We start from the raw sequence: 22,188 nt of genomic DNA, 5'->3' as shown, positions 1-22,188 counted from the left end.
TCTGCCCAAGGAAGCCAACTGCACCACGCCTTGAGTTTGGAGGAGGAAAAACATCGGAGATACATCTCCAAAGTGCAGTTTAGGACCTCAGTTTGACCATCGGACTGAGGGTGGTATGAGGTACTTCTGTTCAATTGAGTGCCTTGCAACTTGAATATTTCTTCCCAAAAATGGTTGACAAATATTTTATCTCTATCGAAAATGATCAAGTTTGGAACTCCATGCAACCAAACAATCTCTTCACGAAGACCCCTGCTATGCTAGCTGCTATAAATGGGTGCCTTAGAGCAATAAAATGTCCATATTTACTGAGTCAATCTACCACCACTATGATAGAATCCCTCCCAGTCCCCACTAATTTGGGAAACCCTTCGATGAAATCCATGGATACATCTTCCTAGATTTGACGAGGGACTGGAAGGGGCTGCAGCAACCCTCTCGGTAACAACACCACATATTTATTTTGCTGGCACATAGGGCAATGTCTAATATATCGCTGAATGTCCTGCTTCATCCCTGTCCAATACACATTGGCTAATATCCTCTTATAAGTCTTGAGAAACTCGGAGTGGCCCCCAACCTGTCCATCATGTCCTTCCTTTAGCATCAGAGGAATGAGTGTGGAGCCCTTAGGGAGATACAATTTCCCTTTGTACGACAACTGCCCATCCACCCATGCAAACTCGGGTCTGTTCGTAGGATTTTCCAGCAACTCCCTAATAATTTCCTGAAGTGTCTCATCTTCATTAACCTCCTTTTTGAGCTAGTCCAACTGCAATACTCGGGGAATGATAAGGGTCATAAGCGTGGCAAGTGAATGGAGGTGAGAGAGGGCATCCGCAGCTCGAGTCTCCATCCTCGGGCAATATTGGATCTCAAAGTCATAGGCCATCAGTTTCACAACCCACTTTTGGCACTCCGGACTAACTACCTGTTGTTCTATCAAGAATTTAAGGTTTCGTTGATAAGTTCTTATAACGGGCCTTCGACCCAATAAATAATGTCTCCACTTCCTTACAGCGAAAACTATCGCCATCAACTCTCTCTCATACACAAACTTGTTTCGACAATTGGGATTTAGGGCGTGATTGAAGAGAGCGATAGGCCACTGCCCCTGCATTAGGACTGCCCCCAATCCATGCCCCAACGCGTTTGCCTCCACGACAAATTCCTTAGAAAAGTACGGTAAAGCCAACACCGGCAATTCTATCATTGCCCTTTTAAGAGATTGGAAAGCTTGCTCTGTCTCCTCATCTCAAGAGAAGTTATCCTTCCGTAGGCGATTTGTTAATGGCCACGCAAGCTTGTCGTAATTCCTTACAAACCTCTAATAATACCCCGTAAGGCCTAAAAATCCTCGGAATTCTCGCAGTGACTTGGGGCTGGGCCATTCCAACACAGCTTGCACTTTAGCATTATCGGCAGCCACACCTTCTTGGGAGATGACATGCCCTAAATACCCAATCTCCCGTTGTCCAAACATACATTTCTTAGCATTAGTGTACAGCTGGTAGGCAGTTAGGACCCCTAATACACACCTTAGAAGTTCTTTGCATTCACTCATATTCTTACTGTAGACTAGAATGTCATCAAAAAACATCAAAACGAATCGTCTAAAGTACTCCTTAAAAATCTCATTCATCAAGGATTGAAAAGTGGCAGGTCTATTTGTTAAGGCAAACGACATGACTAAGAATTCATAATGACCCTCATGGGTGCGAAAAGCAGTCTTCGGAATGTCATCATGTGCGATTCGTATCTAATGATATCCCGATTTCAAGTCTAGGTTAGAAAAAATAGCAACCCCATGTAGTTCGTCCAATAACTCTTCAATGATGGGAATGGGAAATTTATTGGGAATTGTTACCTTGTTTAAAGCCCTATAGTCTACACAAAATATCCAGCCACCATCCTTCTTCTTAACCAACAACATGGGGCTGGAAAATGGATAGATACTCGGCCTGATAAGACCTGCTGCCAACATTTCTCGAACCAGCTTCTCAATCTCATTTTTTTGGAGATGGGGGTAACGGTAAGGCCATACGCTAATAGGAGGGACTCTGGATTGCAACGTAATCATGTGATCCCTCCTCTAGTGCAGGGGCAGCCCACAAGGCTCCTCAAACACCTCCTTAAAATGTGCCAGCAGCTCCTGCAAATCCCCAAGAACCACCTCTTCCGCCCTTTTGTCCTCAACTATCAAACTTCCCAACTCCAACAACACTTCTTTGTTTTCTCATAACGCCTTCATCATCGACTTCAAGGTTACCAATGTTTTGCTAAGGCTAGGGTCCCCATGCAGTGTTACTGTCATACCCCCCGATCTAAACTTCATAACTAATGAGTCCCAATCTACTTGGGTTTCCCCAAGCGTGGCTAACCACTTCATTCCAAGAATTTCATCTGAGCTTCCTAGCTCTAATGGTAGGAAATCCTCAACATTTTGCAGCATTAGAGTAACCCCCTTACACACTCCAACCCCTTGAACAGCCATGCCGGACCCCATGATCACTCCATAACCTCTCGTTTGAGTTCGAAACAGCCCCAGTTTTTGCACCAGCTCAGCAGCTATGTGGTAGAATTCTAAGGAATTGTAAGAATACTTGATTCAATAAGCAAGAGTCCAAACCAATTACAGCCGAAGAATAAAGAAAACAGGGCAATTCGAGAGGCCCTTGATCTCTCCTACTTTCTGGAAAATTCTTCACACCCCCCCCCCTCACCTCCGCCACCTCTCTTTTATTCCTCATTCTCTAACGGAATTGGAATCCGCACATGCAGGTTGTTACACAACCTTGCAATTCCTACTCTACCCCTCATCTAACAGCTAATTTCCCTAATTCCAAAACTATTTCTGATTCCTTGGACGCCTTTGGTATGTCCAGTGAATCGGTGGTCTATCAATATTCCCTCCCTCAACTTTCACCTCGTCCTCAAGGTGGAAAAATGGAAACTGATGCTGGATCACTGAGTAGGGCTCCCAAGTGGCTTCCAATGGTGGCAGGCCCTTCCACTGAATCAGCACTTCTGCTCCTTGCATGCTCCTGCCATTCCCCGAACGCACTCCTAGCACCGCTGAGGGTTCCACCACCATTTCCAGATCTTCAGTAAGCTGTTCAGGCAGCTCCCTCGTGGCCTTCATTGCCCCCTTAGCCTCCCCATAGTTGGGACACGTGAAATGTTGGGTGGATTTGACAATGCGGTGGCAGTTTCAGCTGGTAGGCCACAGGACCGACCTCCTTCTTAATCTCAAATGGGCCATAATAGTGTGCCGCTAGTTTCTCATTTGCACGAGCAGCCAAAGACCTTTGCCGATACGGTCTTAATTTCAAATATACTAAGTCGCCTACCTAGAACTTCACATCCCTTCTTTCCCCATCTGCTCTTTTCTTCATTATGGCTTGTGCTCTCAAAAGTTGCGCCTTCAATTCATCTAGGACCTCATCCCTTTCAATCATCTGCTACTCCACCATTGAAACGGGGGGTAGTTCCCTTCTCAAACCTCACTAAGGGAGGCGGTTCCCTCCCATACACCACTTGGAAGGGAGTTAATTTAGCAGCTGTGTGATAGGAAGTATTGTACCATAATTCAGCCCATGGTAACCAAGCAAACCAGGCCTTTGGTTTGGAAGAAGCAAAACATCTCAAGTAGGTTTCCAAAGTCCGGTTGAGTACCTCGGTTTGCCCATCCGTTTGTGGATGATAAGCTATACTTCTTTTGAGTTTGGTGCCCTGTAGCTTGAAGATCTCCTCCCAAAATCTGCTCATAAAAATTTTGTCTCTATCCGACACAATGGACCTAGGAACCCCATGGAGCCTTACCACTTCCTTGATAAAAGTTCCAGCCACCTCCCCAGCTGTAAATGGATGTTTAAGTCCAATAAAATGCCCATATTTGCTAAGTCGATCCACCACGACCAGGATTGAGTCTACCTTGTTAGATTTTGGAAGTCCTTCAATAAAGTCCATGGCAATGTCGTCCCAAATCGAGTTAGGAATTGGTAGTAGCTGTAACAGTCCCCCCGGTGACAAGGTTATATATTTGTTTTGTTGACAAGTCGAACACTCACTTAGATACCAATGCACATCCTTCTTCATACCCGGCCAATAGACATTCGCCGCCACCCTTTTGTAAGTTTTTAAAAACCCCGAATGACCTCCCATGCTCCCATCATGCCCTTCTTGGAGTATCAACGGAATTAGTGCGGATCTCTTGGGTAAGTAAAGTCGTCCTTTGTAGACGAGGTGCTTGTCCACCAGCTGAAAATTAGGATGGGAGGAGGGGACTGCTTGTAACTCTTGGATAATTTTTTGCAGCCCTGCATCAGTGTTTACCTCACTTGCCACCTGCTCCAAATGGACCACCCTAGGCACTATCAAAGCCATCAAAGTTACTGTGTGATAGATTTTGGATATCCCATCAACTGCCTTATTCTCCAACCCAGCCTGATAATGTATCTCAAATTGGTAACCCATCAACTTCACCATCCATTTCAAATATTTCGAACTTACCTCCCGTTGCTCCATCAAGTACTTGAGGCTTTTTTGATCCGTTCTAATAAAAAAATTTCTGCCTAACAAGTAATGCCTCCATTTTTTCACCGCAAACACTATGGCCATGAGTTCTCTTTCATAAACGGATTTCTTACTCCCCAATTGATTGAACGCTTGGCTGAAATAAGCGATCGGCCTCTGTTCTTGCATCAAAATAGCCCCCATTCCATGCCCCAAGGCATCAGCTTCAATGGTGAAAGGCTTCTCAAAGTCGGGTAAGGCTAAAACGGGTAAGGATACCATTTTAGCCTTGAGTTGTTGGAAGGCCTCTTCAGCAGCCACATCCCACAAGAAGTTGTTTTTTTTAATTTATCAGTTAGAGGCCGAGCAAGCTTACCATAGTCTCTCACAAAGCGTCTGTAGTACCCCGTAAGCCCAAGAAACCCCCTCAATTCCTTTACCGTTGTTGGAGTAGGCCAATCTATCATCGCTTGCACCTTGTTGCTATCAGCTGAAACCCCCAAATAAGAAATAACATGGCCCAAATACTCAATTTTCAGCTGCCCAAACACACTTTTTGCTGTTGGCCACCAATTGGTTGTCTGCTAACACCCTTAACACACATCTTAGGTGTTGTTCATGTTGCTCCAAACTGCTGCTATACACCAAGATATCATCGAAAAACACCAACACAAAACGCCTCAAATAATCTCTGAAAATTTCATTCATCAACGCTTGGAAAGTAGCCGGAGCGTTCATCAATCCAAAAGGCATCACTAGGAACTCATAATGCCCTTCATGAGTCCTGAATGTTATCTTTGGGACATCCTCGGGCCTAACCCGAATCTGGTGGTAACCAAATTTTAAGTCAAGTTTGGAAAAAACCCTAGCACCATGCAACTCATCAAGTAACTCATCTATTACCGGAATGGGAAATTTATTTGGAACCGTTACCTTGTTCAAGGCCCTATAATCGACACAAAAGCGCCACCCCCCATCCTTCTTCTTGACCAATAATACTGGGCTAGAAAATGGGTTGGAGCTGGGTTGAATGATCCTTGCGGCCAACATTTCAACCCACCAACTTCTCAATCTCATTCTTTCGTAAATAAGGATAACGATAGGGTCTTACACTCACCGGAGATGATCCTGGAATGAGGTTTATGGCATGGTCTCTATCCCTGCTTGGTGGCAACCCTTCCTCAGCAGTAAACACCCCTCTAAATTCAGCCAATGCGCCCCTTAAGAGATCTGGAATTGCCCTCGGATCTTCCTCAATTTCAGCTGCCAATGTCCCCAATTCCAACAACATTCCTTCCCCGTCCTCCTTAAATGCTTTCACCATAGCCTTTGAGGATACCAAGGTCTTGCTCAAGCTAGGATCCCCCTACAGAGTTACAGCCATGTCTCCTACTTGAAACTTCATTGTGAGAGTCTTCCAATCCACATTCATCTTACCTACCGCTGCTAGCCATTTCATTCCCAAAATCACATTCGAGCTTCCCAGCTCTAAAGGTAAGAAATCTTCCACAATCTGCAAATTTTGGAGCTGAAGCTTCACCCGCTTGCAAATTCCAACCCCTTGAACTGCCATTCCCGTCTCCATAATCACACCATAGCCGGCTGTTTCCTCCCTACTTAGGCCCAACAGCTACACCAGCTCCACATAAATAAAGTTATGGGTTGCTCCTCCATCAATCAGGACCACAACTGGCTGTTGTTCTATCTCCCTTTTTAACTTCATCGTTTGGGGTGCTGTCAATCCTACCACAGAATTCATGGACAGCTCAATAACCTCACCCCCTTGGACTGGTTCCCCTACTTCCTCCCTCTTTTGGCTGAGGCACTGGTTGGCCTCTCCCTCCTCTACCCACTGCTCCCCCTCCTCTACTTCTTCATCATAAATCATCATCACCTGCAACTCTTTATTCTTACACTTGTGGCCGATCGTATACTTCTCATCACACCTAAAACACAAGCCCTTATCTCGCTTGGACTTCCATTCGGCCTCACTAAGCCGTTTCCAAGGCTGGTTACTCACCCTCCCACTGTTTTGGGGCCGAAATGGATAGGGAAAGTTTGCTGCCACAGATTTAGGAGCAGGATGCGCCTGGAGCTGGGGTCCCCCACGCTGGTAATTTGGAATAGCAAGAGAAGCGGACTAACCTCTATTCGAAGCCGGTCCAGCTACATTTCCCCGAAGCACCAGGTTCCTCTCTTCTATTCGTTGCGCCAGGTCCATCATTTGCTCCAAACACCTTGGCCTCAACACCCTCAACTCAGCCTTGATCTTCGAATTGAGACCGTTGATGAAGTGCCCTTCTAGCACAACTTCTGGCAGATTCTCCAAAGGCGATGCTAGTGCCTTAAAGCTTTGACGGTAGTCTGCGACAGTCCCTCTCTGCCGAAGAGCTAAAAATCGCTCTTTTACCGACCCTTCTTGAGTAGGTCGGAATCAGTTTCGCAACAACAGCTTGAAATCCTCCCAAGTCCTCATTCTCCGCCTTTTTTCTTCCCACTGAAACCACGAGAGGGCAGGTCCTTCCAAACTTACAGCTGTTGTATCCACCTTCTCCATATCAGTCAACCCATTCACCGAGAAGTATCGCTCGGCCCTAAAAATCTAGCCATCTAGGTCACCTCCATCGAAGAGTGGCATTTCCAGCCAGCGTCTGCAAGATTCTGATCGCCAGCCACCCTCGACCCCCTCTGTTTCAGCTAGCCTCCCACCCGCCTCGAGCGTCGCCTCCAAGTCACCTACCCCAGGTGATTGTTCTCCCCACTTCTCCTTGTTCTTCCTTTCTCGTTGTTGCTCCTCCCATCTCGCTCTCATCCATTCGAACTGTTCCAACAAGGAAGCAACGTTCTTCTCCACTGATCGAATCTCACTTCTCATGGCATTCGATTCACTCTTCATGGCGTCCACGCCTAGTTGTACGCTATCCAACCCCTTCTCTAAATCTCCCACTCGATCAGTTAAGTTCACCATTGGGATCGCAATGCTCTGATACCAAAATGGTAGAATTCTAAGAATTGTAAGAATACTTGATTCAATAAGCAAGAGTCCAAACCAATTACAGCCGAAGAAGAAAGAAAACAGGGCAATTCGAGAGGCCCTTGATCTCTCCTACTTTATAGAAAATTCTTCACCCCCCCCCCCCCCTCACCTCCGCCACCTCTCTTTTATTCCTCATTCTCTAACGGAATTGGAATCCGCACATGCAGGTTGTTATACAACCTTGCAATTCCTGCTCTACCCCTCATCTAACAGCTAATTTCCCTAATTCCAAAACTATCCCTGATTCCTTGGACGCCTTTGGTATGTCCAGTGAATCGGTGGTCTATCACCATGAAGTTGTGAGAAGCCACACTATCGATTAAGACCACTACTTCTTGGCCATCAATTTCTCCCTTGATCTTCATGGTCTGTGGAGGTGTTAACCCCACTACAGAATTTAGGGATAGCTCCACCACTTCCCCCATTTTGATTGTCTTCTGTTTCCCTTGAATTCTCCCCTGTTTCAGCATCCGTTGTTTCTTCTTCACCCTCTTCTCTTTCCTCCTCATAGATTACCATCACCTGCAGCTCTATGTTCTTGCACTTGTGCCCCACCGCGTACTTCTCATCGCAATGAAAATAGAGACCTTTCACTTATTTGGCTTGCAACTCACTCTCACTCAACCGTTTAAAAGAAGGGTTGCTCCACTTACCGACGGTTGGTGGCTGATGTGAGAAGGCATGGCTAGGTGTCACCGACTTCGGCGGTGCTAGAAAAGGGGGCCGAATCACCACCGGCTGAGTGTTCGTTGTTGGGGTGGAAGGGGCCAGCACCCGAGCTGGGCTTGACCCAAAATAACCTCCATGAACCACCTGATTCCTCTCCTCAATCCTTTGGGTCAGCTCCATCATCTGTTGATTCTATTCTAGTTCGGTTGGCCGCAGTACCCTCATCTCTGCCCAGATATCCGACCTTAGGCCATTTATAAAATGACCCTTTAGAAACACTTCTGCCAGCCCTTTAAGAGATGAGGCTAGAGTCTCAAAGCAGAGGCAGTGGTTCTTGACGAACCCCTATTGCCTAAGCACGAGGAACCTTTCCTCCGCGGTGCCTTCTTGAGTTGATCAGAATCGATTGACCAGCATTGCCTTGAGCTCCTCCCAAACTCCTCACACGACGTTGCCGTTGCTCCCATTGAAACCAGGCGAGAGCAGCCCCTTCAAAGCAGAGCGTCGCCAAATCCAACTTCTCTGTGTTGGTCAATTGGTTCATGGCGAAGTAGCGCTCTACCCTAAAGACCCATCCATCAGGGTCGTCTCCCTCAAATAGTGGCATCTCCAAGCGTCGACCTCTTGTCTCCAGTCTTCCAAAGCCCTCAGTCACACCGCCTTCATCTCTCCCTATTTCTCCTACCCTCGGTTTCTCGTCCACTGTAAAAAAGGACCCGATGGGTATGTTCTCCTCACCTCATTTCCCCTTCCTATCCTTCTCCTGCGCCTCCCACATCTCTATCAGTAAGTTGAATTGGTCCAATATCATCGTCATGTTTTTCTATATGTTATGCACCTTTTGGAATTCATTCCTCATAAAATCCAACCCGACTTGCAATCCCTCCATTCACCCTTCTATCTGTTGTTGATAAGTCTCCAATCTTCCCTCCAGCTCCCCCATTCTCTCAGAAACGGTTATCCACATAGATCAATGCTCTGATACCAGAATTATAGGAACTCACTCTTTTTGGATTGAATTCAATACTAGAACAGTAGAAAAATCATTGTTTACAAGGATTACAGCAATTGCTAGGATAAGTATAAGCTAAAACAACCAATCAGCCTGTTCGAGAGGGCCTCTTCTCTCCCCACGACCGTTATCCAGATTTTTTTTCCTCCTTTCTCTCTCCTTTCCCCTTGCCTTATATACCTTCTCTTCATTCCATTGCAGCCACGTGAAGGAATATTCTTCCCCTAACCGCTTTGGACTCTTCTGCCCCTTACTCAATTTCCTTGGCTACCCTTGATTTTCCCCCCTGATTCCCCCTTCTTTTTATGCCTCTGATAGGTATGAATAACGGGTCCTAACATATCTATTCCAATATTATAAAATTTTTAAAATTTGAAAAAAGAGTAAGAATTATAATTAATATTGTCATTAACGATTATCATGAATATTGTAATATTAATAATATCATGAATCAATATATTGGGGATATTATTTTTATAATATTATCAATATAATTTATTCATAATTTTAATGTAATAATATTATTATTATTATTAGCAATACCATAAATATTGTACTGGTAATATTAATTTTACAATAATATAATTATTATACTAGTTTTAATATTTTTGAAAACAGTATATTGCATTATATAACAATTGTAAACGTGTTATATAACTGTTTAAAATATATTTTTCAGTTTTTATGATAAGAATTTTTTCTATATTTAATAATTAAGCACATTTTCCAGATTTTCTGTGGAAAAGACAAATTGAACATAAAGTAGGAAATCGGTAACTAAACTGGCTGTTTGGTTGTGGGAAACAACCCCAATTTTTTGGAAAACTACTCCACAAAAGATGAAGAATTGGAAAACTTGTTCAAAAAAAAAAAAAAATCTTCCAACTAGAAAATGGAGATTTAGAAAATGCAGTTCTCCAAAATTTTCTTGAGCTTGGAAATTTATAAAATGAGTTTTCTAAATTTCCCTTATTACTTTGGAGGTATGGTAAATGGGGTTCCCCACAAAATTTAAATCATCTCCATCTTCTTCTCTAATCAAGGTTACACAAATTTTCCAAATCTCTGTGTCTTCTTTTAAAATATGTTCCAATTTTTTAGATTGGAAATTGTTTTCTATACTTCTAACATTTAGATGCAATTTTCAAATTTTCTATGGAAAATGAAAATTAAAGTTTTCTAGAAAATTAAAGATTGAGAAGTGGAAATCATTTTCGACAATTAACCAAGCGTTCGAGTAAACAGCCCCCAGTGACTTGAGTTTAGTAAGATTTTCTTTAAGGATATGTAACCAGGTGGGAGTATGATTTCAATCAATGGACTCCATAGCATTGAAAATTCTACTTCAGCCCCATTCTAAATCCATCCGCTGCCTTAGTTAAGACCATCATCATGTTTTTGAAATGTGTGTAATTGATGCAAGATAACATAAATTCTTTTGCTATCAATACCATCCCATGCATTTCTGGATGCTTGTTGTAGATAAGACATCTTCATTTCATTTTATCATTCTTTGGGAATTTGCATAGAAAACATAGACTGTTGGAGGACAAGGCTAACCTCAAGCAAAATGGATCCTGTAATGAATTGCTATATTGTGATATAGATGCATATGATTATACAAGGAACGGAGCACCATGTGACACAGTAGATGGAGTTTAGGAGAAGCTTCCCTTGACTGGGAGTTTAGGATGGACTGTTGATTTCAGTTGAACACTGTGCAAAATGAAAATCACCGATCAAATTTTAAATGTGAAAATCTGCTGAGTAGATCATTAATATGGAATAAAATCTGCTGAGTAAACCGTTATACAGAATTCTCACTGGAGTAACTTCTCTCCATTCCATCTCAGTTGCAAGATGCTGGGTGCTGGACAGATGCTGCAACCTTAGCTGCAACACATTTGAAGGGATCTGACTATGCAAGGTTAACACCTTCTTTGTATTTTGTATGTTTTCTTGTTATTTTTCTACGTGTACTTTGATTTCATGTTGTCATCCATCTCTTTGTAGCTAGTGTTGTAGTGATTAAGGAAAAATGATAGAATAATTGAGGAAAGACAAAATAAGAATAGAATATTTATTAGGTAAGGCATTTTCAGGAAATTCCGCCTGGGGATGTTATCCACTGCCGGTCCCAAGCCCGGATAAATGAGGAGGGTTGTGTTAGGTAGCCGACAGCCAACGTAAAACTTAGTCGGATCCAAAACATAAACTCTAGACAAATTATGAAAAATCGTTTGGGCGTGGGCGTAACCCTTCATAGCGACATGCTACACTGCCCCCGTGTAGTGACAAGTGAGCTAGGGCCGCTGCATCGGCGCCTGGATGTAGTGATAAATGAGCAAGGGTTCCCGCATTTGCTTGGACGGATGTGGTTAAAGAAGCTAGTCCAAAATCAAAACCAAAATCAAATTCAAAGTCAAGGCCAAAAACAAAATCAAATCCAAAGTCAAGGCCAAAAACAAAATCATAGATTAAGGATTGGGTCATGGAACATAGGAACATTAACAGGCAAAGCTATGGAAGTGGTGTATGTGATGATTAGGAGAAAAATTAATACTATGTGCCTTCAAGAGATGAGATGGGTAGGGAAAAAAGCAAAAACTTTATCAGAAGCTGGATATAAAATATGGTACACAGGAACTGAACGAGCAAAAAATAGAGTGAGGATTATTATGGATAAAAGCTTAATAGATGAGGTAGTGGATGTAAAGAGAATGGGGGATAGGATTATTATGGTGAAGATTAGTCTAGGAAGAATGACTATGAATATCTTTAGTATATATGCACCACAAGCGGGGTTAGGTGATGAGATAAAAGCAAAATTCTGGGAGGACCTAGAGGGACTCATACAAATGATACCAAGAGGAGAGAAAGTGATTATAGGAGGTGACTTAAATGGGCACGTGGGTAGAGACGGAAACGGATATAGAGAAGTACATGGAGGGTATGGATTCGGGGAAATTAATAATGAGGGTAAATCTATCCTAGATTTTGCTATGGCATATGGGCTCATTATAACCAATACTAGGTTCAAAAAATGGGACGAACACTTAATCACATATAAAAATATCACCTCAAGCACCCAAATAGATTACTTCCTCATGAGACAAGAGGATCGGTTATGTTGTAGGAATTGTAAGGTGATACCGGGAGAGTGTTTCACTACTCAACATAGACTTCTAGTACTTGACGTCCAAGTAAGAAATTGGAAGAGAAAAAATCACATAAAATAAAATCCAAGAATCAGGTGGTGGAATTTAAAAGGGGAGAAACAACTAATTTTCAAAGAAAAATTAAGGGGTAGAAGGGAATGGAATGGAATGGAGAAAGACAGACAAACCAAATGTGGAAAGAAATGGCTAATGCTCTGAGAAGCACGGCAAAGGTAGTCCTTGGAGAGACAAATGGTAGAGCCCCTAACCTTAAGGAGTCTTGGTGGTGGAATGAAGAGGTACAATTGAAAATTAAAAATAAGAAAACTTGCTATAAGGCGGTATATCAATGCAACAATGAAGAAAATCAAAAAAATTATAAAGAAGCAAAAAAGGCAGCGAAAAGAGCTGTTAGTGAAGCAAGGTCAAAAGCATATGAGAATCTATATAAACGACTTGATACAAAAGATGGAGAAATGGATATATATAAATTAGCTAAAGCAAGAGAAAGAAAAACACGGGATTTAAATCAAGTGAAATGCATAAAAGATGACAATCAAAATGTTTTAGTAAATGAGGGAGCGATTAAGGAGAGATGGAAGGAGTATTTCACAAAATTATTCAATGATGGTGGTGACACAAGAGTTAGGTTGGGACATCTTAGTAACTCCGAAGGGAATGTGAGCTACACATTCTATCGACGCATAAGTTCAAACGAAATAAGACAAGCTTTAAAAAAGATGAAAAATCATAAGGCAGTGGGACCAAATAATATACCAATAGAAGCATGGAAATGCATGGGAGAATAGGGCATCTCCTGGCTAACGCAACTATTTAACGCCATCCTTAAATCAAAAAAGATGTCAGATGAGTGGAGGAAGAGTACTTTGGTTCCTATATACAAGAACAAAGGAGATGTTCAAAACTGTGAAAATTATAGAGGAATTAAGTTAATGAGTCATACCATGAAACTCTGAGAGAGAGTAATAGAGCAGAGGTTCAGAAAGGAAACAAAGGTGTCAGAAAATCAGTTTGGTTTCATGCATGGTAGGTCAACAATGGAAGCTATATATTTACTGAAGTGTCTAATGGAAAGGTATCGAGATCATCAGAAGGACCTACATATGGTGTTTATAGATCTAGAAAAGGCCTATGATAGGGTCCCTAGAGAAGTATTATGAAGGGTTTTAGAGAAGAAATGAGTCAAAATAGCCTATATACAAGCCCTTAAGGACATGTATCATGGTGTAGAGACAAGGGTCAGAACATGCGGAGGGGATACTGAACCATTTACAACTACAATAGGACTGCATCAAGGTTCTGCACTAAGTCCATACTTATTTGCCCTAGTAATGGATGAACTCACTAAAGATATTCAGACAGATGTGCCATGGTGTATGCTATTTGCAGACGACATAGTGTTGGTGGATGAAACAAAAGAAGGAGTGAACACTAAGTTTGAGTTGTGGAGAAACAATTTAGAATCTAAGCGATTTAAATTAAGTAGAAAGAAAACAGAATATATGGAATGCAAATTTAGTAAAAATGCAAGAGTGGATGATGTTATAATAAAATTAGAAGACCAAATCTTACAAAGAAAAGACCATTTTCGATATTTGGGATCAGTGATTCAAAAAGATGGAGAAATCCATGAGGATGTTGCACATAGAATTAAGGCAGGTTAGCTAAAATGGAGAAATGCATCGGGGGTGTCATGTGATGGTAAAATCCCATTAAAATTGAAAGAAAAATTTTATAGGACAGCTATAAGACCAGTCTTGCTGTATGGCTCAGAATGTTAGGCAGTCAAATACTAGCATGAGCAAAAGACGAGTGTAGCGGAGATGCGGATGTTAAGATGGATGTGCGGACATACAGGAAAGGATAAAATTAGAAATGAAGTTATTCGTAATAAGGTAGGAGTAGTGCCAATCGAGGAGAAGATGAGAGAGACTAGACTAAGATGGTTTGGTCATGTGAGAAGGAGACTAAGAGACGCTCCTGTGATAAGAGTTGATGAAATGGAACAATTAGTCACAAAAAGAGGTAGAAGTAGACCCAAGAAGACTTTGGGAGAGACATTAAAATTTGATATGAAATATATGGATCTAAATGAGGATATGACAAAAGACAGAAATACATGGAAGTCTAGAATTCATGTAGCCGACCCCATATAGTGGGATAAAGGCTGGATATGTTGTTGTTGTTGTTAAGGCATTTCCAGAAAACTATCTTTAGGATATTAATTTCCCCACTAGGTGCAAATGGTTTAATGGAAATCCTAACCCCAAGATACAATGCCTAACTTTAAGAAATCAAAGTTGCACTCTTTGATCTCTTCTACCACCAAAAACTCAACCCAACAATGAGAGAAAATAGAGAGCAAATAGAGAGATAGATGATAGTAATTGAATGAAGAAGTATAGAAGGCTTGTTGTGTCTCTTTTCACCCCAAATGTTCTAAACTATTTATAGACAATGAAAGCGTGCTTACCAATAGACACAAAAACTAAAGAACACAACCTATTGAAAGATCATGTCTTTTGAGAATAGACTTGTCCTTTGTAAAGGTCACAACTCTTTAATATATAAAAGACATGACTTTAAAATTTAAAAGTATATGTCTTTTTCAATTTAAACCAAAGGCCATGTCTTTTCATCGCATAACTACCACTTTATTTAAATAAAAGAAATCAAAGAATAAATTATAATATATATATCACAAAACTATCAATGTTATTATTATTAGATAATTTCAATATATATTTATATATAACAGCTAGGCACCTTGAATCCTTTTAATTTTCGATAAGCTCCACTGTTTTCAGCTTGCTGCTGCTTTTCTCACTTCTGAGAGGCGAAGAGAGCCAGTTGGGATTGGGTGATAGAAGGTAGAAACGGGGGAACCAACAGGTTTTCCTCATTTGCATGTGATGGGGATAGGCTGGCTATTCAGTCAACTAGTTGGTCTTGCAAAACACAGAAGAAAAAAAAAATAGTTGGTTGGACAAAGATTAGACACAACGTAGGACTAAATAACATTTAGACTGCTTTGTAGTGGCTTCCAACAGTCTCAGCTTTGATCATGTTTCTGCTTATAGCACGATCCCATTACCAAGCTCATTTACAGACTTGTTTTTATCTTCCAACTTCCATCAGCCAGTTCAGTTGTGGTTGTTCTCTAAAGAATTTGGATTGTAAAGGTCAAATAAGGAAATTTATCTTGTAACTTTTCATGTATCACGACGGGAAATTGTCCATCCATCAGAATGAATCAGTACTTGGCCTCCTTATAGGACAGATGAAGAAATGTTCCAGTTGATTACCAGAGTCTGGAAGCTGCCAACATACTTGTTTGAAAATGTTGGCATATATTCCAGTTGGAGAAATCATTTCAGTGTTAAGAAATTAGTTATACTATAATATAGAATATATGTGATTTATTATTTACTTTGTTGCTCCTAATTTAACAATTCAATCTTGCATAGTTAACTGCATAGAACACAACTGTGGCACATGATATACTTTTAATTTTCATTTTGCCGCTGATAGTGCCACTGTCTAATATTTCAAATTTTGATACTACACTGCATAGATTGATGTGTTTTAGTTTCATCAAAATTTGCTTTATGAAGGTATGGCATATCTCCATTGCCATTCACCTGGTTCAATGAGCCTGATTTCAATCATGTGATCCTGCAGGGTGTTGCAGAGGTGGGCTGATCATGTTCTTCATACTGAAAATATCTGGAGGTATAACTAATTTTCTTGTCTCCCTTCATTGATATCTGCAACCACCTGCAACTGAAGTTTAGTTGTGGTCCACCATAGGGCTTTGATTTTGTACGTCGCAGCCGGGGCACTGCAAGAGGCCCTTGCTGCACTTCGTGAGGCACAGCAACCAGACACAGCTGCCATGTTCATTCTTGCTTGTCGTGAAACCTGTACTGATATCATCTCCAGCTTAGACTTGGATGATGAATCAAGATCATCAATCAAGGATAAAGCATTACTGTCGCCTGGCTTAAACCCGGAAAATGAAGATGTTATTGCTGTTGGTGAATATTTTGGACAGTACCAAAGAAAACTAGTGCATCTTTGCATGGACTCGCAACCATTTTCCGACTGAAGAACTCAGGCCAAGGCTATATGATAATTAGTTCATATCATACCACTAAACCTGGAGAATTCACTGTTGGAGCAACACCTCATCCATTTTTTTTTTACCCATTGACTCGGGTAATTTAGATGAGAATATTATTAGAGCCTTCTACTTCCAAAGCTATGAAGAATTCACTATTCGAGCATCAATTCGTTGCCTGTCAAAAGTGTCATTATCGAAGTCTCAGTTGCTGCACTGAACTACTACAAAAAATTACTCTTGAAAAGGCTGGAGCTATTTTCCAAGATGATGGATTAGTCAAATATGGAAAATCGGAATGCCGCATAACTTCAGCAAATGGCATGTTGTAGAAATTTGAGAAGGATGATAGTACAAACTCATAAAGATGGCATTTCATTGTAATTTGAAGTACGTAGTATATTATTTGTAGACATTTATTGGAATAATTGTTCATATGTAAGACAATATGTAGTATATACCGTTAGTGATACTTGTGAAATGTATGACCATTGTTGTAGCTCTTGCCAGAGAACTGCACTGCCCTCTTTTTCAATTGGTTAATCAATTTTAAGGGGTACAGAAACCAAGTGTTTCGTAGACCTCTGAACTGAAATCACAGATCATGTTCACAGTTCACCTGAGAGAGTTTCTGGACACGAAGTTTATCATATAAACTGTTTATGAACTAACTTCACAAACTTTGATTCCTAAATCCGATGCAAATAATATTCAGTTGCCTATGAAGCCCCCATCATATTTTCAATGGAACGAGTCACAATCCAGATCAGTGAACAGGGTAATTGGGTTAGGCTGACAGAATGGCGACCTTTCAAAAGATTTGTGCAAAAATCTTGAGCATTCCAGTGCCGTGCATCTGGAAGGTGTAAAAGATTGGAGATCATGTTGTCTTTCTAATTTGAGGAGAGCAAGTCCCGGGCAGGGCTCCATATGATCGCAACAGGACTGCACTCGGACCAAGACTTCCCACAAGGTCTCCACAGTCTGCTTGAGCAACCCAAAACTTTCTTCCAAGCTTCTTCCTTCCCGTTCTGCGCTTATGTTGTATTTGTCCTCTTCAATCGTTGTCAGGATGACTCAACAGGCTTGCTTCTGAGTTTAATGAATTGGAGATCAAGTAATCCTCTTATTTAAGTTCACAAAGAAGCAAGAAGCCAGCACGTATCATGAAATGGGTGGTGATGGAGCCTTTCATCTCAAGAGCTTGGATATATGAAAAAGCAAAGCTTTTCCTATGTCGTCCTCTTTGTTCGAAGGTAAGACCAATGATTGATAAGACACGATGCTTTGACCTGACATGATAGTTGACATTCACCTACAATTTTCCATAATTCGCCGTTCCACTGCCAAAACAATATAGAATCTTATAACTGATGCGATTGTGAGTGGTTGAAAATGGGATATTTTCATATGAATGCTCACAACTTGGTCAAACTGCACGCAATTAGACTGAATTGTGAAAGAGAAGAGATAGAGATCATGGTCGCATACCTTCAAGATTTCTGGTAAGGTAATCAATGGAAGAACCGCTTGCGACATCTGGCAGATCCAAACTCCTCATACTCAGCTTTGGTGACGCACATTGTTTCAAAATCAGGACTAGAAGCCAGAAGTGAGCCACCTCGCCATACACCTAATATAGGACTAGACAACGAGAGCATGCTGTCATTAATTGGGAACTAGTAACAGGTTTTAGACAGAGATTTGAAGGGGGGAGGTTTTACTCTTCTTGAGTTGTTATTTTCACTTGATAGTTGTCAGGGACAAGAGGTCGAAGCTCTCTTTCACTGCATTTAAACAAATCAAATTCTACAGCCCCCATGCTACCAGCATACAAGGTTAGACGAAGTCAATAGACAAGACTAAAAGCTTACAGTCTTTTGGCAAAACGAGGAAATAATGTGCTTCCACCAGTCAATATAATGCTGCACAAAAGCAGGTTGGAAAGAACAGTAAAGAGTTGGGTTATTAAAGCCAAATACTCAAACAAGTAATATTTCCGACAAGAATTCCTACTCAACTTCCCAAAAATTACCTCTCATACAGTACAGGGTGAAGGTAAGGATGGCAGGAATTGACAGCACGAACAATGCACTCTGCAAGTCCAGCCTGGTTCATTCCTGGAAAAAGTTTACAGTCCACACTAATAAAGATTTCCATCACAAAACAAAACAAATCATAATTAACAATCAATGTTCTCAATATCCATTTTCACCAAAATCACAATTTAACAATCTCTAAAATAGGCAAGGTGCCTTATAATACAGCTAAGACAATTCAAATTTTCACAATTCACAACTTGAGGAAACAGCAGAATGAGGTTTGACTGCTATCTTATGCTACTTTTTTAGGAGATGCAACAATTTCTAAGCACCAATTATTCCCACAAAGTTCTTTATTTTTTCCGAATAATAATTCATAGCTCAATGCAACAAAGGTTTTGACCATTTAAATAAGTGAATTCTGTGTCTTTAGCTAAACAAACATTAGGTGCATCTGAAAATAGTTCGGACAACATTTTTCAGACCAGGTCAAAGCAGTAAATGCTAGTTGAAAGTGACTAAGATATCTTGACTACTTTTATCACACAACAGCTTATCAGATTGTCTGAAAGCTTCAAGGCTTGCTTGACAGTACTATAATTCAGTATGTACCCAAATCAGCAGGGCGGAAAATCATTTCTGGCACAAGGAAGCGCTCATTCGTCAAGCTGAATTCCTGTAGAAAAAGCTAAATGTTGAAACATTGCATGCCAGAGAGAAGTCGATCCAAAAACCAAATGGCGTAGTACATTTTTCGTTAGATCAATTGTCCTTCTGCCCTTAGTTTTCTCTGCATCTTCAGTGTCATCCATTTCCTCTTTTGTTTTGAGTTCTGATGGTGTGGATCCATCCTCTAAGCTCAAATATCTCTTTGCTTCATCTGGGTCTTTTACAAAACCCTTCATATGAGTGACTCCATCAGGAAGCACGTATGTGCACCTGAAGAAATTGTCCCTTCCAGGTCTCCTGTGAAGAGAGAAAACGGTTAAAAACAACTCTGAAGCCATGTACACATAGAGCTGTTTATTCTGGTAGATGCAAAAGAAAGTAACATGGGATGCCACATGTTTTCAACTATGGCATGATACAATGGATTAGTATAGGGTAGCAAGAGACTCTAAGTTCCTTCTAAAGATAGTTTATTTTATCAATAGCATTTATGAAATTTACAAATTTGGAATCAGATGAAATCAAGAGATTACTCAAGTTTTTGTGAAGCCAACAGCTTCATAGTTGTGACACAATCACTGGCTGCCGGTGCTTGATGACCAAGCTTCCAAATATAACTATGCAATCGCTAGAGCATATAAGAAGCTTTACAAGATTACCCAAGGCATTAGATTTTTCTAAGATCTTTAATGGATGGCATTTAATGTGTTTCATCATGCTCTTTAGGACACTTGTACAGAGGATCTGAATGTAAATGTGGGCCAAACTTGACCTTCAATTTGTTACCTTTGTTGTGCCAGGAGATTGATCCCAGATTTTCCCTTTCTCTAAAGGAGATTGTTTTCCAGGTTGACTAGGTAAGGAAACTCATTTTGGCATGCCTAGAAAATCCGTAGTCACTGCCTTTCGAGTTCACTAAATAAATTTATTGGGTGCACATAATAGCACACAAACCACATAAACCAAGCAAACACATAGGAACTCTGTGTGTAAACTTGCAATAGGGAGGTGCGGTTCAATCCCTGGGTATTAGGATATCAATATAGGTCCTTGCTAACAAGCAAACCCTGGGAATTTATTCATTTTTCCTTTTCAATGCATATCATAATAAGCTCTTAAAAGTTAATACATTCAAAACTACTGTAATTATATTCTCAATTTTTAATCTTCCGTAGTTGATCCATATTCAAATAGTGTGAATTGTGCATGGATTCACATATTATTACATGGTAAGTATACAAGACTGCGTTCAATTTTGTAATTGAACACTTCTTCACAGAAGAAAAATATACCAAAAACTCTGAACTCATTTAGTAGTGGCCCAGCACTTCATCGAGTACTGCATACTAAACTTAGATTTTCTTCTACAACCTTTTTCTTAAATTACATCTATTAATTTAAGGATCGTTTCATATCAAACAAACTCATTCAACTCAATTTGGTAACTGCATTTCAGCACAGGATAAATATTCCAAAAAACCTAAACCTACTTCACAATTCACTATGATAACGCAAAAACCAATCAACTCAACAAGAGCCACAAAGAATTGGATATGGGTATTCTTCCAAACCTGGCAATCTGCAAATCCCTACCGACGTCGAGCGAAACAAAGCAAAGCTTCTCCTTCACATCGTCCATGACGAAGGTCTCGTCCATCACATTCACAGCCCGATATGAAACCAACTCCTTCAGGTAGTTGGTCAGCGCCTTGCCGCCCAAATCGAGCCGCTTGACACCGTAGTTCACCGTGAAGTTCTGGAACACCGGCGCGGCGTGGGTGAAGGAGAATCCGCAGTCGACGACGAGACTAGTCTGCGTTTTTGAAACAACGCCATACGGGCTCCGGCTGGCCTCGTAGAGATGGACCAAAGAGGGCGAGTCGGCGACGAACAGAGATTTAAACCCTAAGTCTTCGAACACAATCTCGTCGACGGTGGCTTGGATTGAGGGAAGGTTGAAGAGAGGCTCGACGAGGAGGAGAGAGGTGGAGGAGGGGGTGACGTGGAGGACAGTGGAGAAGAGGTGGGACCAGATTTCGCGCTGGAGGTCGGCGTTCAGGAGGTAGCCGCGGTCGAAGGGGCGGCGGACGGCGGCGGAGGTGAGGTCATGGTCGGCGGAGGAGTAGAGGAGTTGGTCGGCGATTAGCCACTTCTTGGAGGAAAGAGGGCGAGCGAGGCAGTTTGGGACGACGGCTGCGGGATCCCGCTCGCCGGCAATTCCGGCCTTTATGAGGCCAGCGCCGTTGTCTAGAACCACCACCTTCGACATCTCTCTCTCTCTCTCTCTAGTTTCCTTTCTCCATTTGCGTGATTTGTCACTTTCCTTTTACAATTTAACATCGGTGCAAGTACTGTCACTCTTTTAAGTGTAAGCAAGTGTTGATGTGCTCCAGACATCAAGTCCCAATTTTACAAGGATGAAATGCTTTCTCAATGTTTACACATGTGATGACGATGGAGCCATGATGGAGTTTTGTTTCAAATCAAATATCTGTAAAGGTTAGTTTTTTTTTTTTTTGAGAGAGAGAATTTCAATGTTTAAGATAAAATAGGCTATGATTATACTTTTAAAAATTCAATCTTATTTATAGACTATGTAGAGTGGCACATGAGAATATAATTTGGTTACTAAGCTAAGATTTCTGTAATACTAGAGAGATTCTCAATTAACTAGGTTTATAGGAGTAGACCAAATGCACCCAAGTCTTCCATGTCAACAAGTCTTTCTAAAGCCGAATCTATGATATTTCTCAATCTAAACACGTGGTGATTTCATATTAGTTTCTGATAGTACACATAACCCATGGTGATTGGTGGACACATAGGAGTAATAGAGTAATTTTTCTTTCTGTGAGATATTCCTTCATCACTTACCCATGTTTCTTGAGCTGAACAGTGTGGTCATCTTGAGGAGTAATCGAGCTTATCGCTTTTAATTTTTGGGA

The 22,188-nt window shown here is 41.2% G+C and overlaps 2 protein-coding genes across 4 annotated transcripts in view; one reads left to right on the top strand and one right to left on the bottom strand.

The window, feature by feature from the left end:
• LOC127806520 (uncharacterized) overlaps window positions 1-17,031 on the top strand; it is a 45,806-nt gene extending 28,775 nt beyond the window's left edge. For all 3 annotated transcript variants that reach the window (XM_052343875.1, XM_052343874.1, XM_052343873.1), the window contains 3 exons: window positions 11,087-11,160; window positions 16,094-16,144; window positions 16,223-17,031. In XM_052343875.1, the coding sequence (XP_052199835.1) occupies window positions 11,087-11,160; window positions 16,094-16,144; window positions 16,223-16,520 (423 nt within the window). In that variant the 3' untranslated portion in view covers window positions 16,521-17,031. The remainder of the gene's footprint in view (window positions 1-11,086; window positions 11,161-16,093; window positions 16,145-16,222) is intronic.
• Window positions 16,882-21,606, bottom strand: LOC127806521 (actin-related protein 6). Its single transcript, XM_052343876.1, has 8 exons — window positions 20,815-21,606; window positions 19,324-19,540; window positions 19,187-19,250; window positions 18,568-18,652; window positions 18,407-18,457; window positions 18,257-18,319; window positions 18,024-18,176; window positions 16,882-17,875 (listed from the first exon to the last, which is right to left on the bottom strand). The coding sequence occupies exons 1-7, from the start codon at window positions 21,510-21,512 to the stop codon at window positions 18,047-18,049; spliced, it is 1,308 nt and encodes a 435-aa protein (XP_052199836.1). The 5' UTR covers window positions 21,513-21,606; the 3' UTR covers window positions 16,882-17,875; window positions 18,024-18,046.
• Between the last annotated feature and the right edge of the window lie 582 nt (window positions 21,607-22,188).

This window comes from Diospyros lotus, chromosome 7 (assembly GCF_014633365.1).
Source record: "Diospyros lotus cultivar Yz01 chromosome 7, ASM1463336v1, whole genome shotgun sequence".
NCBI lineage: Eukaryota > Viridiplantae > Streptophyta > Magnoliopsida > Ericales > Ebenaceae > Diospyros > Diospyros lotus.
This window is presented reverse-complemented; position numbering and strand designations above follow the sequence as displayed.

Coding starts and splice junctions, on each gene's coding strand:
- LOC127806521 (XM_052343876.1), bottom strand. CDS start 21,512: ATGTCGAAGGTGGTGGTTCTAGACAACGGCGCTGGCCTCATAAAGGCC. Junction 19,251..19,323: donor CAATTGATCTAACGAAAAAT/GTACTACGCCAT, acceptor CTTTTTCTACAG/GAATTCAGCTTGACGAATGA. Junction 18,320..18,406: donor CCTCGTTTTGCCAAAAGACT/GTAAGCTTTTAG, acceptor GTTTAAATGCAG/TGAAAGAGAGCTTCGACCTC.